General features: G+C 38.8%; 1 protein-coding gene across 1 annotated transcript in view; it reads left to right on the forward strand.

Moving 5' to 3' along the window:
- The window catches only part of OLFM3 (olfactomedin 3), a 49,336-nt gene extending 39,716 nt beyond the window's left edge, over window positions 1–9,620 (forward strand). Inside the window, exons 5-6 of the mRNA XM_059478741.1 lie at window positions 6,476–6,582; window positions 8,273–9,620. Of these exons, the coding sequence (XP_059334724.1) occupies window positions 6,476–6,582; window positions 8,273–8,950 (785 nt within the window). The 3' untranslated portion in view covers window positions 8,951–9,620. The remainder of the gene's footprint in view (window positions 1–6,475; window positions 6,583–8,272) is intronic.
- The last annotated feature ends 4,992 nt before the right edge of the window (window positions 9,621–14,612 follow it).

Genomic DNA, 14,612 nt, shown 5'->3' on the forward strand with positions numbered 1-14,612 from the left:
TATATTCTGATCTGTGCTACCCTAAAAAAAGACAAGAGTAACAACCTAAGGTCAGTTATATCATTCTAAGTGCATGACATAATGTAATGCCTTACTGTATACAAAAGGAATTAAATGAAAAATCATAACAGATGGCAAATTCAAAATCTGAGGTTTAAAAACTACTTGGAGAGTTACAAATATTCTTTCATAAAAGCTCAGACAGACACTACTACTAGAGACATCTTTGGGCTGTCAGTGTGAAAAAAACAGTGAAAAGTAGAATGGAATCAGTTTTGAGATGTCCACATCATAACCCTGGCACCTTGCTGTGTCACCTGAGAGGCCACTCTCACTGTACTGTCCTTAGCCTGCAATATCAGTATTAAGGAGATCTCCCATTCTCCAATTAGCATTATAATCTAACCAAACTTCACATCTAATTTAAAGAGACCAAAGCATGATTTCTGCAGGATGCACAGCAGCAATCCATTGCTACTGCTACACCAGGTTTACCTCAGGCCACCTCCACCTTGGCTGCTCCCGTGCTGCCTTTACAAGTCAAATGTTGAGCATTTCTGAAAATCAGCACTAGCTCAGTATCAGCTATAAAACTAAGGCCTGAAGGATCAATATCAAGTGTCAGCCTCAACTTCCATCAGGGATAGGTAACCTGCTTTACAAACACAATGCAGTCTTCCCAGTCTTTCCATGCATTTGGAGATCTCTGAATGGATCACTATTGCAAACAATAGTGATTGGATAACTACAACAAACAATTCAGCCCCTTAATGAAAAATAAACACTCCACACTTTAGTTAACACTAAACAATTTACTTAACATTAAACGTGAATAAACTTGAAAATCCAAGGTTTATGCCTGAGACACTGTGATCAGTGTCTCAGTTATCAAGTGTGGGATGTTTTAAATGCTACCCAGGACATTAAATATCTTCTTAACTGGATAAGCAGAGCCTCCTTATTTTGGTGATGCAGTAGAATGAGAAAAATCTAGGTTAAGTTAGCTTCTTAAATAATTTATTTCTTTATTTTATTCTGGAAATAGCAGAGTGGTGATGTGCTAAAATACATGAAAGACTTCTTCAAACAGAAATTTCTTATGATCCTATTTTCCCCTCAGTACACACACAAAATAGCACATTACTGCATTGACAGAAGGCAGTCAGGAGAAAACAGCTGTGTTGCAATACTGCAGCAAGCAAGAAAATTCCTGTGAATAAACAGTATTTTCTGATAGTGAGTGTTCCAGTAAGTTATTAGATACCAAAAATCATCAGTTTAGCAAGTATCTTGTTTGGCTTTGCTTTTACAGCATCTTGTAAGAACAGTTAGTGAAGCAATGAGTGCAAGATATATTTTGTAAATGGAATCACTAGGTGTATTGACATCCTATCTATCCTGAATTCCTGCAACACATTCTAATCTCTTGATGTACCTAATGAAAAAAAGTATTAAAATTATGTACATTAGCAGTAGAAAGTTTTTGTATAAAATAAATTATTAAGCATAGCCATTAACAAAAGGGAGTGGACCTTCTCAAAATGTAACACAGAATCATTCATCATTATTGGCATTATTCCCTGGCCTTAGATGCTTTAATGACTTTTATGGTCCCCAACTGATGGGCTGGCTGGTTTTCTGCCCTGTCCCTGTGTGCCTTTTGAAGCACAAGCAGCCTCAGTTTGGCTTCCTGTAACTGCTGAGAGCTGGGGCTGCGTGCTCAGATCAGAGAGCATGAGGAAAAAGCAGCTTTCATGCCAGCACCTGCTTTGTGGCCACAGTGGCCATGCTGGAGGTGACCCAGCCGTGCCTGTCCATGCCAGCTGACAGCCAGAAGCCAATGGCCCCAGTGTGCCACAGGATCTGGCTTGAATCTTCACAGATTTTGCTGCATTTCATAATACAATTTTCTAATCAGTGTATGCAATAGCTACTCTCTATTCTTCTCCCCAGCAGGTGTTTTTCAGCAGTATAATGCATTATTTATATTGTCCTGGCCACTTAAAAGGGTTCTTCCATCTGCACTGGCAACACTTTCAGCACTCATTGCAGTACACTAAGCAGTTATCTCACTCTCACTGAGGTTTAATGGTTACCACAGCAGTTGTTGACGACTGAATTTTGCTCCTTCTCTTTGGAATAAGAGAAAATTCAAGATGAAGCTGCTGGGAAATTAGTTAACAAAACTTTTAAAGGGTGCATGCAGCTAACCACGGAGGAATAGAGTCCATGTGATTAAACACACACCAAATTCACAAGTAATTATGCATGTATGGGTCCTTTGCTGATAGTCCTGTGAGTCATGGGTATTTATAAGAGAATGCAGGTTGGACAGGATGCTTGGAACCTTCCTATTCTTGTCATGACATGTTTATGAAATTAGAATAAAACTTACATGGGTAACATTCATAGAAGCTAATACTCTGACATATAATTAGAGTAGATATGTATCAGATTAAGGTCTAACTGCATCTGATTATAATGTAGAGACTGTAAAATATTTTACAGTAATTTTTTTTGTTAAAAATTGCAAGGTAAAATATTCTATGTGTCCAAAGAAGTTCTGTTACATCAGTGGCAGAGGAGCTGTTAGTGCAGCCATGAGACTATTGATTGCAGTGGTACTTCTACTTCCACAGCATCCTTCCCTTTGGAATTTGAAGAACTTTACAAATATCATTTAGTATAAAACTGGACAATAGAGATATAGATTCTTATCCCTATTTTGTAGATCAAGGAACAAGCAGCCCAAAAGTATAAATGGATTTTCCAAAGCGAGTCATGGCATTTATGCAGAAAAATCCAGGACTTCCTCTCAGCAAGTATATATATCTCTATATATATATATATCTCTAAAAATGATATAATAGTGCTTCCTGGATTCATATTATGCAGGAAAATAGACATACATTCATTAAGAACTAATTCTTCATTCACTCATTTTAGTATGTTATAATAAATTTAATCATAAGCAGAAAAGTGCAAGCAGTAAAACATTTGGAATGCATTTGTGCAAGTGCCAAAAAACCCTCACTTCATTCTCCTTTATTTATTACCTACCAAAAAAACCCATAATAATGATGCTTATGAACCCTTCAAGAGAATGTTGTGGTTTTAGTTCCTTTGCCAGTCCTTCTACAAATGATACATTCAGTTGCTCTATACGGCAGCTACCAATATTCAGTCTAATCACAGAGGATGGGACTATCCACACATTTATAGCTAATCCAGGGCAGCTTCTCTCCAGCTGCACTGTCACAGCCTCCTCCCTGGTACTTGATCACTCTGGAGCTTTCCAGACACATTCTGCCCCATGTACTTTCACAGCTCATAGGCTGTATAGAAGTACATCTATTTTCTCTTCTACTGGTCACTTCATGCTCAACTTCTTCCTAAATATAAATAGTGGAAATCATGAACAGACTTACAAGAGTCCACTGCACAGAATTGTTTCAGGAGAGGAATCAAGCCAGAAACACCTGGATTCTGCATATGATATTTCCTGTACAGCTTAGTTTAGGATCTAAAAAGACTCTATGATTGGGATTTTCCAACTACTGCAATCAGTTATGGCTGGAACTTGCTAATGTAGGGCAGCTGCTTCTTTCAAAGCCAAGGAAAAGAGACTGAGGGCTTCTAAAAATCCCACTGCTTTTCTGTGTCTATCCCCAGTTGAACCTCTTAGGGAAAGAAGAAAAAGAAAGCCTAGAAGTATCACACTTTTCTTAGAGTTACTGAGCTTCTTCACAGGTGCTAGTATGGAGATATATTTGACCTAACTTTTTACTAGCATCTGGTCCTTCTTTCAGGGAATCAAATTGCTATAAACCAAAACTTTTGGTATGTTCCCTTCTGCCAGGGGGAAAAAAAAAGGTTTCCGCTTAGTGAGGAAGGAAAAGAAAAATGGGACCTACTATAGGGCAGGAGGGAAAAAAAGTCTTCATGCTTCTTACAAAGTGCTCTGTTCTGTTATGCCAAAAAGGGAAGCTTTGTCACTTTTTCAGTCAGCTGCCCCCCAGCTATACAGCAGCTCTCCTAGAAGTCTTCCTTTCTTGATCACTGCATGCTGTCTGGGAATAAAGATTTGATCAGAAATTCACCCTGACTCAAACTACTGATCATTTAACTGCTGAAGTACTTCATCTCTTCACATTGAACAGCATCTCAATACATTTTGAAAGATTATTCTCTAAAAGCATCTAACTCCTGTGACAGGGGTACACAGCTCTATTCATATAGTTTAAACTAAATGAAGGCTGAAGAGGTTCATTAATTATTAACAATGTGTAACTAACTCTTAATCAGCAAGCTATACATTTAGGATAAATACAATAAAACAGGGGAACCACTGTACTTAGGCATACAAATCTCTGAATTGCTCTCTAACCTCCTCACACACAGAGCAGCACCCAAACAGCCCCAGAGCTGTGTGCACCCCCCTGCGAACTGCAAACACCGAAACATCCCCTGCTTTTAGCCCTGTCCTGCTGCAGCCTGGAGCCTGCTGTGTGCCCATGCTGCTCCCACCATGGCCGGGCACTGCTGAGCCCAGCTGGAGTGCTCCTGCACCTGCACCTGCCCTGCCCGGGCCCCTGACACAAAAGTGCCTCAGGGAGCCCTCACATCTCTGCCAGCGGCTCTTCCATAGGTTTGCCCATTCAGAAGCAAAACTTCATAACTCATTATGAGTCCACTTTTAGTTTCCTGGATTTCTTTTTTATAGAAGAAACAGTGCTTCAGATTCCAAATTCCTTTTATTCTTTCCCACTAATTGCAATACTGTGTTGTAAAGGCACCAAATAGTATTAGCATACCTTATAACTGATGCATTCACTGTGTTTTAATTATCCTAGAAACTACAAGTTCAGGAGTAATTGTTATTCTGATTTCTTTCTATTTATTAGTTTTCTGATAACTCATTCCAAATTAAGTATTCCAAATTCAAACTCAAACCTTCAGAAGCATTATCTTATGCCCATTTCTGAGACTATTTACCAACAGACTGCCTAAAAATAAAAGCCTTCACCTTGATAGGTTATAGTCTTCTACCTTTCAAGCTAATAGCAATTCATGCTGTAGAAAAAGAGCACTCAGCACACAATGCTAGCAGCCTACCGACAAAAAAATCCAGAATAAAAAGTTATGTCCTATCATAACCAAGTATTTAAAAACCTATAAGATTCTTTAAAATGGGAAATTCCAAAAAATATCTTCAAAATACTACAACGTAAATAGATTGAGATATGTCTCTTAATGTCTCTTAATTGACCCAGAAAATAGCCACAGCCTACCCTGCTCATTGAGGTCTCAGCATGCGCTCAGTTATCTTCATTTCTGTTATGTCCAACTTCCCCGGCTGTGAACAAAAACTACCCAAGCAGCCTCTGAGTTTTCACCACAGCATTAACCCCATTCTAAGTGACCCAAATAGGCTGGCATGATACATTCCTTTCTAGTTACAGAGTATAAAATTCAGGCTTGATGTGACCCTCTCTTTTGAGCTGAATAAATTCCCTCTCAACACCAGATACCATTTGTTTTCTACATTTCCTACATAGATATGGTTATCAGTATAGCACAACGATGTAGCACAGAGAAGCACTTACTTTTAAATTTAAAAAATTTGTTTCACTTCTTTTTACCTTCTTTTTTTTAAAAACATGTTATTCAACCTAATTGCATGCACACCACTCTGTGATATTACATCTTGGTAAACACATGAATTCCACCAGGAGCTTGTTACTAAGAGGTATCTTATTAATGTCCCCTAAAATATAGATTTTTGAGTTGTTAGGAAGGTCAGCATCTGAGGTGGTATTGACTTTCATTATTTCCTCCCAGGCAGCCAAATAGATTAGAAGCCAACCAATACAGCCAAGCTTGCTAAATAATTCTCACACTCACTTTCTCCAGGCAGCCTCCAGTAAAGAAAGAGCCGTGTGTGTGTGTAAGCAGGGGGCAGGCGGGCACAAGCTTAGAGCACAGCTATGTTGTGTGTACAAGCTCATTTGTGTGTCTGCCCTTCACCACCTTGTTACCCTGGCCAATGGAAAACTGAAACATCCATCAATCCCAGCTTTGTGCTGAACTTTCTGAGGGCAAAAGGCCAGAGAGGGATTATGTTTTGATTTTTCAATTATTATTAAATGCTCTTCAGCTCAGAAGATATTTTATCGGTTGTATCTTAGCTTATGCCCAAAGACCATAACTGTGCTTTGATGCAAGATGTAAATACAAAATGTAAATTACAAAGATGTAAATACAAAAATGCATACTAATAAAATTTTATGTGCATATTTTTGCATATTTATATTACTCTTCAATATGGAAAAGTTCCTCCTGTGAAGGTGACAATAAATCTTCAACATAAGCCTGAATCCCCTGGAGCCACTGTGTCGCTTGGAGCTTTTGGTCTTGTGCTCTAACTGATGTCAAGGAGAGTTGTGCATTATTGCATTTGTTTTTTTGATTTCAGCATGTGGCAAATTGATGAAAATTACAGGCCCCATTACAGTGAAGATATCTGGAACCCGATTTGGAGCCTGGATGACGGATCCACTGGCATCAGAGAAGAATAACCGAGTATGTTGAGGCACTATCTTTGTGTCCTGGAGTCTTACTTGCTTTATTTTAATCTTATAAAAGATATTTTCCCCTAGGACATTATGTTCCTAAGCATGTTTTTCTATTTCAGTCATTTTCACACTCAAACATATGCAGAGAAAAAGCAACAGTATTTTTGGGAAAATATCCAACTACAAAAGTTATCTAAGCACTTTTGTGCCATTTACTTCAACTTTTTCAGGGTTGATAATCATCTATCAGAACTTAATTTTTTTTTTATTTCCTAACATATTTAATTGTGCTTAGGTCTTTTAAGAACCAGAGTAATCTAAAACATCAACATTTTTACCCAAGAACAGGACCCATAATGCAGTACAGTTAAAATTTGCAGGATTCAGCCCCATATATGCTCTGGTCAGATCATTTGTTCTATCATACCCATGTTTTGTTATTTGGATCTCCAATAAGATCTCAAATCGGCTACAGTTTTGAGAAGATGCTCTCTCCATCAAAGAGTTTTGGGAGTCAAAACACTAGGCTACATTTGTATGAAACCCACAACATTACAGGCAACAGAAAAATGACAATAGATAAAGATTTGTGTGCAGCTCTCCCCTGCCCACTGTGTCCGTACATATTTGCTACTGACTGCAGAAATCTCAATTACCTTTAGCAGAGCATCAAACTCAGAGAAACTAAAAGGAGAAAAAGCAAACTGCATGAAGGAAAAAATGGGGGAATGGAAGCTGCCTAAAGAACATTAAAAAGAAGTAACAATTCTGTTTTAAGGGGGGAAAAGGGCTTTGAAAGTTTACTGGTTTCATTGCTATTGGTTCTGTTTTCTTTGCTAATAAAGACTATTTTTCCGTGAATAGAGAATCAGCTGAAAAAAATTTAACCACATTTATTCTTAAGTATAAATTCAAGTTTATCTCATATACCATTTCCCACCTCTCTCTCTTAGATTATTAAATACCTTTAAGCAAGCATGATATAGCAGAAGCGCAAACACTGAATAACCCAGAATTAAACTTCTCTGAAAATGCAGACACTGTAGTTAGTAACAGACGTGTTGAGAATTCACCTGTACAGGTAAGTTTGACACAGAAATTCAAGAATTCCTCCTGCTTTTGTAACAGGAACATGGGCAATATTGCACTTTCATAGCCTTCTGCACAGCTAAAACTTGTTTTCCCTCTTTTTCTGCAAGGTCTTTGTGTAGTGGCTTTGGTTTGCCAATTAAGATTTCCTGGCCAACGCACCAAAGAGTGTGGCAGGTTTTGGTGCTGGCCAATCACTCATGCACTCACTTCCTACTGTGAGATAGGATTAGGAAAAAGGCAAAGCAGGCTCAAAACTTTAAAAAGGTATAAAGAAAATGTTACCAACAGTAACTAAAAGGAAAAAAAAAAGTAGTAGGAATCAAAGCAAACCCTTCAGAACACTTCTCCTCACTCCACAACCTTTTCTTTCCCACTGACAATGTAAAGAAACAAAACCTAAAATTCCCAGTCAGTTTACCACCTCTAAAATAGTCTTTCTTCGGTGCACTTAGGGAGAGAAGTCCCTCTTGTTAATGTTATGGAGACTTCTCCACAAGAGAAGAATACATTGACACCAAACCATGATACTCCCTCATGCCATATCATGATCACCTACCACACGCTGTGTTTAAGATGGTCACTCCCAATCTTTGTTTCCTTTTCAGGTCTGGTACATGGATAGTTACACCAACAATAAAATCGTCCGTGAATACAAATCCATCGCAGACTTCGTCAGTGGGGCCGAATCAAGGACATACAACCTTCCATTCAAATGGGCAGGAACCAACCACGTTGTCTACAATGGCTCCCTCTATTTCAACAAGTACCAGAGCAACATCATCATCAAGTACAGCTTTGACACGGGGCGGGTGCTGGCGCAGCGTAGCCTGGAGTACGCTGGCTTCCACAACGTCTACCCCTACACCTGGGGTGGCTTCTCTGATATCGACCTGATGGCAGATGAAATTGGGCTGTGGGCTGTCTATGCCACCAACCAGAACGCAGGCAACATTGTCATCAGCCAGCTGAACCAGGATACGCTGGAGGTGCTGAAGAGCTGGAGCACGGGCTACCCAAAGAGAAGTGCTGGAGAATCCTTCATGATCTGTGGCACCTTGTATGTCACTAACTCGCACTTAACAGGAGCCAAGGTCTACTACTCCTACTCCACAAAAACCTCCACTTATGAGTACACAGACATTCCTTTCCATAATCAGTATTTTCATATATCCATGCTTGACTACAACGCAAGAGATAGAGCTCTCTATGCCTGGAATAATGGACATCAAGTCCTGTTTAACGTCACCCTTTTCCACATCATTAAAACTGAGGATGACACATAATTTTATTTCCCTTACCCCTCCCTCCCTCAAAGCAGTCTCATTTGTGATTAACTCTAAAAGCATCTATCTCTCTCAGTTCCTTTTAATTTACATTTCTTTCTTCATTAAACAAAAGCAACATTTTCTACTATGTAATGCATCTCAAATATGGCTGAACCTGTCAAAAATGACCTGTCAGAGATAAAAAGCATCTTAACTCATGACTTTGCAAGGTCTGTCAAGACCTTGTCTTGAAAAGCACTAAAGAGGATTTAAATGGCTAAAGACAGTTTTTAAAAGATCATATCTGCCTTATTTTAGAGTCAGAGACTAATGGTGGCTTAAATGCATGAATGTCTTTTTTTACCTCATTTTTTGTTTTAATATATTGCTTAACTTCAGGAAATATTTCAGTAGTGTCAGACACATATTGCACATTGTATTTTTTTATTTATTCCAAAAAACAGATTTAGTAGGAATTTAATTTTCTTAGACAAGGCGTATGGTTCATTTTGTCATCATCCAATTTCAGATGTGGTGCTGTACAGTATGTTTTTAAATCTCTTGCAAACATTTTATCAACAGTATGTATTTCTACCATTGTAACCACCATTGTGCAATTGTATCTCTTCACTTATGTGAAAGTAAACTAAGTACTATTTTTTATAAAATATATTGAAGCTTAATTGCAGTTCTGGCTATGAGTGGTAAAAATCTGATAAAAGGTTGTTATTTCTGAGAAAGACCAGTAGCTTCTCAGATGCATGATTTATATTCTCAGCTTTGCTTCCCAGATCCCCTCTTCACCAGTGCTGCTTACTGGCACATTTGCAACTTTGAAGCTTCCTGCCAGTTCCAGCTTCACAATTGTTTGCTCTGCCCAGTTTTTAATCTCCTGCTGCTGGCTTCTCTCTCTCTCTCTCAGTATTTTTCTCCTACTTTCTTCCCTTCCACCATTTGACTGCCCCTGTTTATGCTTATCCCTGCTGTGACTTTACAAGCCAGAAGCTGGAAGGAGCTGGTGCCCACCAGCTGAGAGTGGGAGTGCATCCCGTGTTTGTGCTGCTCTGGGGCACTGAGGAGCACAAAGCTGCTCTCCATCTGCCTGTCTTCTTATTCATAACAGGAGAACATTTATCTCTTGACAAAACTCTTCTCTGGGACGACAGTAGTCACAGAAAATACAGCAGGGAAGGTGCCAAGCCCAGAGGATCAGTGTGGCCACTGGTATTCACCAAAATTCTTGTTAGAGAGCGCCATCAAGGCCAAGCTCTTGCAAAGAGGTTTGGGGCTTGCTGGCAGTAGAATTGCTACTCCCAAAATGATGCCTTCAAGAAACAAATATTTCTGAAAACTCTAGGAATTGCTGTACTATCTCATTAGAAACTGGGGGGCAGGCAGAGGTGTGCATAATTGAGAAAAAAGGAATGAGGTGCTATCTATCTGTTTTGGCAAAAATAGAAAGAAATTACCATTAAACACTAGTAATCAGACTTTTTTAATATCTGGGCTCTAACATATTAGTAAAAGACAAGTATCTGAAAAATTCTGTTAAAGCTGTGTTCCTCAAACTATCTCAGCTTCTATTTTTTATATCCTTTGCAATTGAAAAGCCGGATATTTTATTTGCTGGTTCTTCTAATGTACCAGCTGAGATAACCTAAAGTCTAATTAATGTTTTCATTTTTATAAATATATGTGTCTATATATGTTTACAAGTATGCTTTATAATACAAGCCCATGTGAAGCTGAACAAATTGCCTTATTTTTCATACCAGTTGCAAAACAAAAAAATGCTAATAAGTTTTCAAAAACTGATAAAGGAGGCAAAAACCCCTGCAAAACAAACAACTAATTACATTGCAACATGACCAGAGAAAAGTTACTTCCTTGCTCCCATCTCCTCTCTCCTCTCTAGATCAAATGGTAGTTATTGTCCCATACAATCAGTTACACAGAATTTGGACAGACTCAGTTCAGCTAAATAGACAAATTAATCACTTCCCTCCTGTAACCAACTTACCTGTATTGACAATGAAACCTTCTCTGTGACATGTGAAAATGTATATGACTATTCATTAAAAAAGGTATTTTGTGTTATACAGGGATGTTTTATGAAAATGGAGTATGTTCAGATTTTTATCAAAAGCCATTAAAAACCCCTCAACCTTTCCTCTGTACAGAGTAATTTCAACAAAACACAAGTTTTTTCAACCAGTAGAGTATTTGTAACAACATTAGTCATTAGATTGAGAAATTAAACTTCTTTCTACTCTATCATCATAAACTTGAAGAATAGCCACAATCACTTTATCTGAAAACAATGATTACTACCATATTTCTTTATAAGAATTTCACACTGTGTAATTAGCATACATACACTAGGATAGGTTGATAACAGTTCTTACAGTAAGATTACTCTCACCTGATTTCAATACCATTTACAGGGTAATACACCTGGTTAGGCGAAGAAAAGAAAAACACTACCACAGGGTGACAGAGGTGGATGGAGAAGAGGGTTAGGAAAAGCACCTTTGTAAGGTGGTTTGTCGAACCAAGATAAATCCTGCCCTTCTAAATCAGTAACAACAGGTTGGATTCCAATATTTAAACATGAAATAACAGCTTCCATACAATCAATATGAAACATGGTGAGATATTATCAAGTAACACAGCTTTCTGCTAAGGAGCACTTGTTTTTCTGTGAATGTGTTGATCACCTGTCTTTTCAAAACTGAAAATTCCAAAGTAATATTCCCATAAGGCTGAAACCACCAAGACTCAATGTAAGCAGATTTCTGTTACAAGCTTTGCCTTCATAATTGGGCAGCACAGGTAGAAAAATCTTCATAATGCAGAAGCAACCTACAAGTTTTATAGTTGAAGCATGTGCTTTTTATTATGATAATGGGATACCAGTAGTAGGTAGGGGAAAAAAAAATCTCCCTAAACATGAGGAATTTAATTGTAAAGTCTCTCAGTATCTTAATGACCTCCTGTTTCAAGGGATAAACATGTAAAAGGACCATGTCACTCCTCCACCCAAACAGGATACCTAATTTCACCAAGCTGTGCTGGCAGCAGAGAGGGGTGCAGACAATTCCCACATCTACCCCAGGAGCACAAGTCTGCCAATCCTCCAGGCATCCTGGCCTGAAAGAGCCTAAGGAAGGTGAATGATGCACACCACAAAGGCCATAGCACTCTCCCTGGTAAGGACTGACTACTGCCCAGGACAAAATAGGCAGAACAAACCTTCCCAGAGAAAGCTTCCTGCACAGTAATAACCTTCTGTGGTCCCTTCTGGCAGTTTGTGCCAGCCAGTAGCTCCCAAGTCTGTTGCTCTGCTGGAAGGCTGAGCAGCCTGCCCTGTGTGTCACAGCATGCCAGGCAGACCCCTGGAAGGGTGGTGTGCAACCTCCCCAGCACTGCAATCACTGCTAGCAAAATATGGGATTCCATTTGAAAAATTAAAATAAAATGGCTGAGTGATGGATTGGTACAAGGTTTTAATCACAGATTTCTAATATCTAAGAATCCTCCTTTTCAGACAAGCCCAGGGGCTCTGGCTGTCACTCAGCCCAGCAGCTAGATCCACAGCAAGGGCTGTTTGTTTCAAAGCACAGTCTGAACAAACCTGTTACCTGCTAATTTGTCATAATCAATTGCTTAGAAAATGCCAGAGTAGAGATGAACAAACCATTCACAGCAAATTACTCATCCAATAAATTGTATCCTGTTCCTGTTCAAGAATTGCCAGGGAACAGTCTTGATACATACTGATGTCTGTGCCAGTGAAAATGTTTTTTGAACTCATTTGAATAAGCACCTCTTCCTATAAATCACCCAAGCATTCCCTGCTGTGAATCTCATACCCTTGACATGCAGAAGGCAATGCTGAGCATTTGGGCATCTTTTCCACAAAAGGCAAATGAGGGCTGCAGCTGCAGATCTTTGGGCAGAGCTGCATCACAGCTGCTGTGCTGACAAGCTCCCCACACCACTAATTCCCAGGAGAGAAACTGCTGCAACAGTGTCACAACTGCATCCCACCAGAAGCACACACTCAAAATGACTCAAGCATGCAAACTACCTTCCACGAATCAAAAACCAAATCCTGAAACTCACTTCCCCTCCAAGAAGAGACCACCTTACTTCCAGAACTGAAAGCAAAGCCTGTTTTCTAAGTTGAACTCTCCTCAGTAATTCTCCAAACACGTGATCATATGCATGGACATCAACATGCAAGCAAATAAATTAACTATAAAATAATCCTAGAATTATACAATAATGTTATTTTTCTATAGGAAAGACCATTTAGGTTATGTGAAGATCGTTTTTATGAGGGTTTCTGCACTCACTTAATGGGAAAATGAGGAAAGAGAGCTACCCAGCACCAAGCTGTGGAAAGTACACAAAAATGACTGGTTTGTATAGTATGGCTTTTGTTTGGCCCTATAAAACAGAGAGTCTATATTGATGCAGTAGTTATGACCACAGAGTCACTAAACTGAGGTGTGCAGTTTTCTCAAAACTGCAAGCACATCACCCTCCTGAATATTCTGGTATTATGATTAATTATCATCCTTATAATCTGTGGGCTCCTGTAGACTTCTACTTGTGGTCAATCTGTGTATTTAGTAAGCATTTCAAGGTAACTTCTACAGTGCTACCTCTCTCTCTTTTGCTCAGAAGCCTCTCACACAGGTAGCACACATTGTGTCAGGCCATGAGGGTCATGAACACAAGGGACACACCTTTTCTGCAGCTCTCATTACTCAGGAGGGATTATTCATAAATATAGATATTGATTTTGATTGATATCAAAACTCTCTTTCTTCCAATACCACCTCTGGAGGGAATCCTCACTCTTAAAATACAAATCATTTTTTATTGATTTAAGCTTCCTCAGGATTGTGTTTCAAAAAACAGCAGAGTTTTAAACAGAGCTCACTATAGATGAATACAATATTTAGATCAGCTGCATTCTGGCTCCACCTCGACATCCACTGTCCAGAAGTACCTTTTTCCCTAGAAACTGTGTGACTGATAGACCAGGGCAGCACAGCAAAGTATATGAAGACACATGAAAATGACAGCTAACAGCTCAGATCTGCCATCTCAAAACACTGAGATGTGTCTGTGCCTTTTGTACAGAAGTTTGAATTCCTATTTACACAGTTCTTATATTAAACATAAACAGGAAGAACCCACTGGGCCAGAACTACACATTTTTCCCCCACATATTATCAGCCACATACACAAACCACTCCAGCTTATTTTTCTTTATATTTTCTCTTCTTTTGTTGGCTCTAATCATCTTGATCCTCACTTAAAGCTGCCTCAACCCCTCTCATCTTGTAGTATGTTTAATGAATGGCTGTTCAGATAGAACTCAAAGTGCATAGAAGATTTATAGTACAGCAAGTTTCATCTGGAGAAGGTATAATTTTTTTTTCCAGTTTAGCTCTAGCATGCTCATAAAACTGCTTACAAGCAATACTGATTGTATATCATGGAATGCTCTACAGAAATAATTTAAATCAGATTCAAGATAACTTTCTTCCCTTTTATTTATTTTAAAGGAAATATTTTGTTTCATATCTGCCATGGCAAGAAATTCATTCAAATTAAATTCATCATTGTCCCTAGCAGGTTTAGACATCCATTTCTCCCTTCTGGA

The sequence above is a fragment of the Ammospiza nelsoni genome, chromosome 9, assembly GCF_027579445.1.
Source record: "Ammospiza nelsoni isolate bAmmNel1 chromosome 9, bAmmNel1.pri, whole genome shotgun sequence".
NCBI lineage: Eukaryota > Metazoa > Chordata > Aves > Passeriformes > Passerellidae > Ammospiza > Ammospiza nelsoni.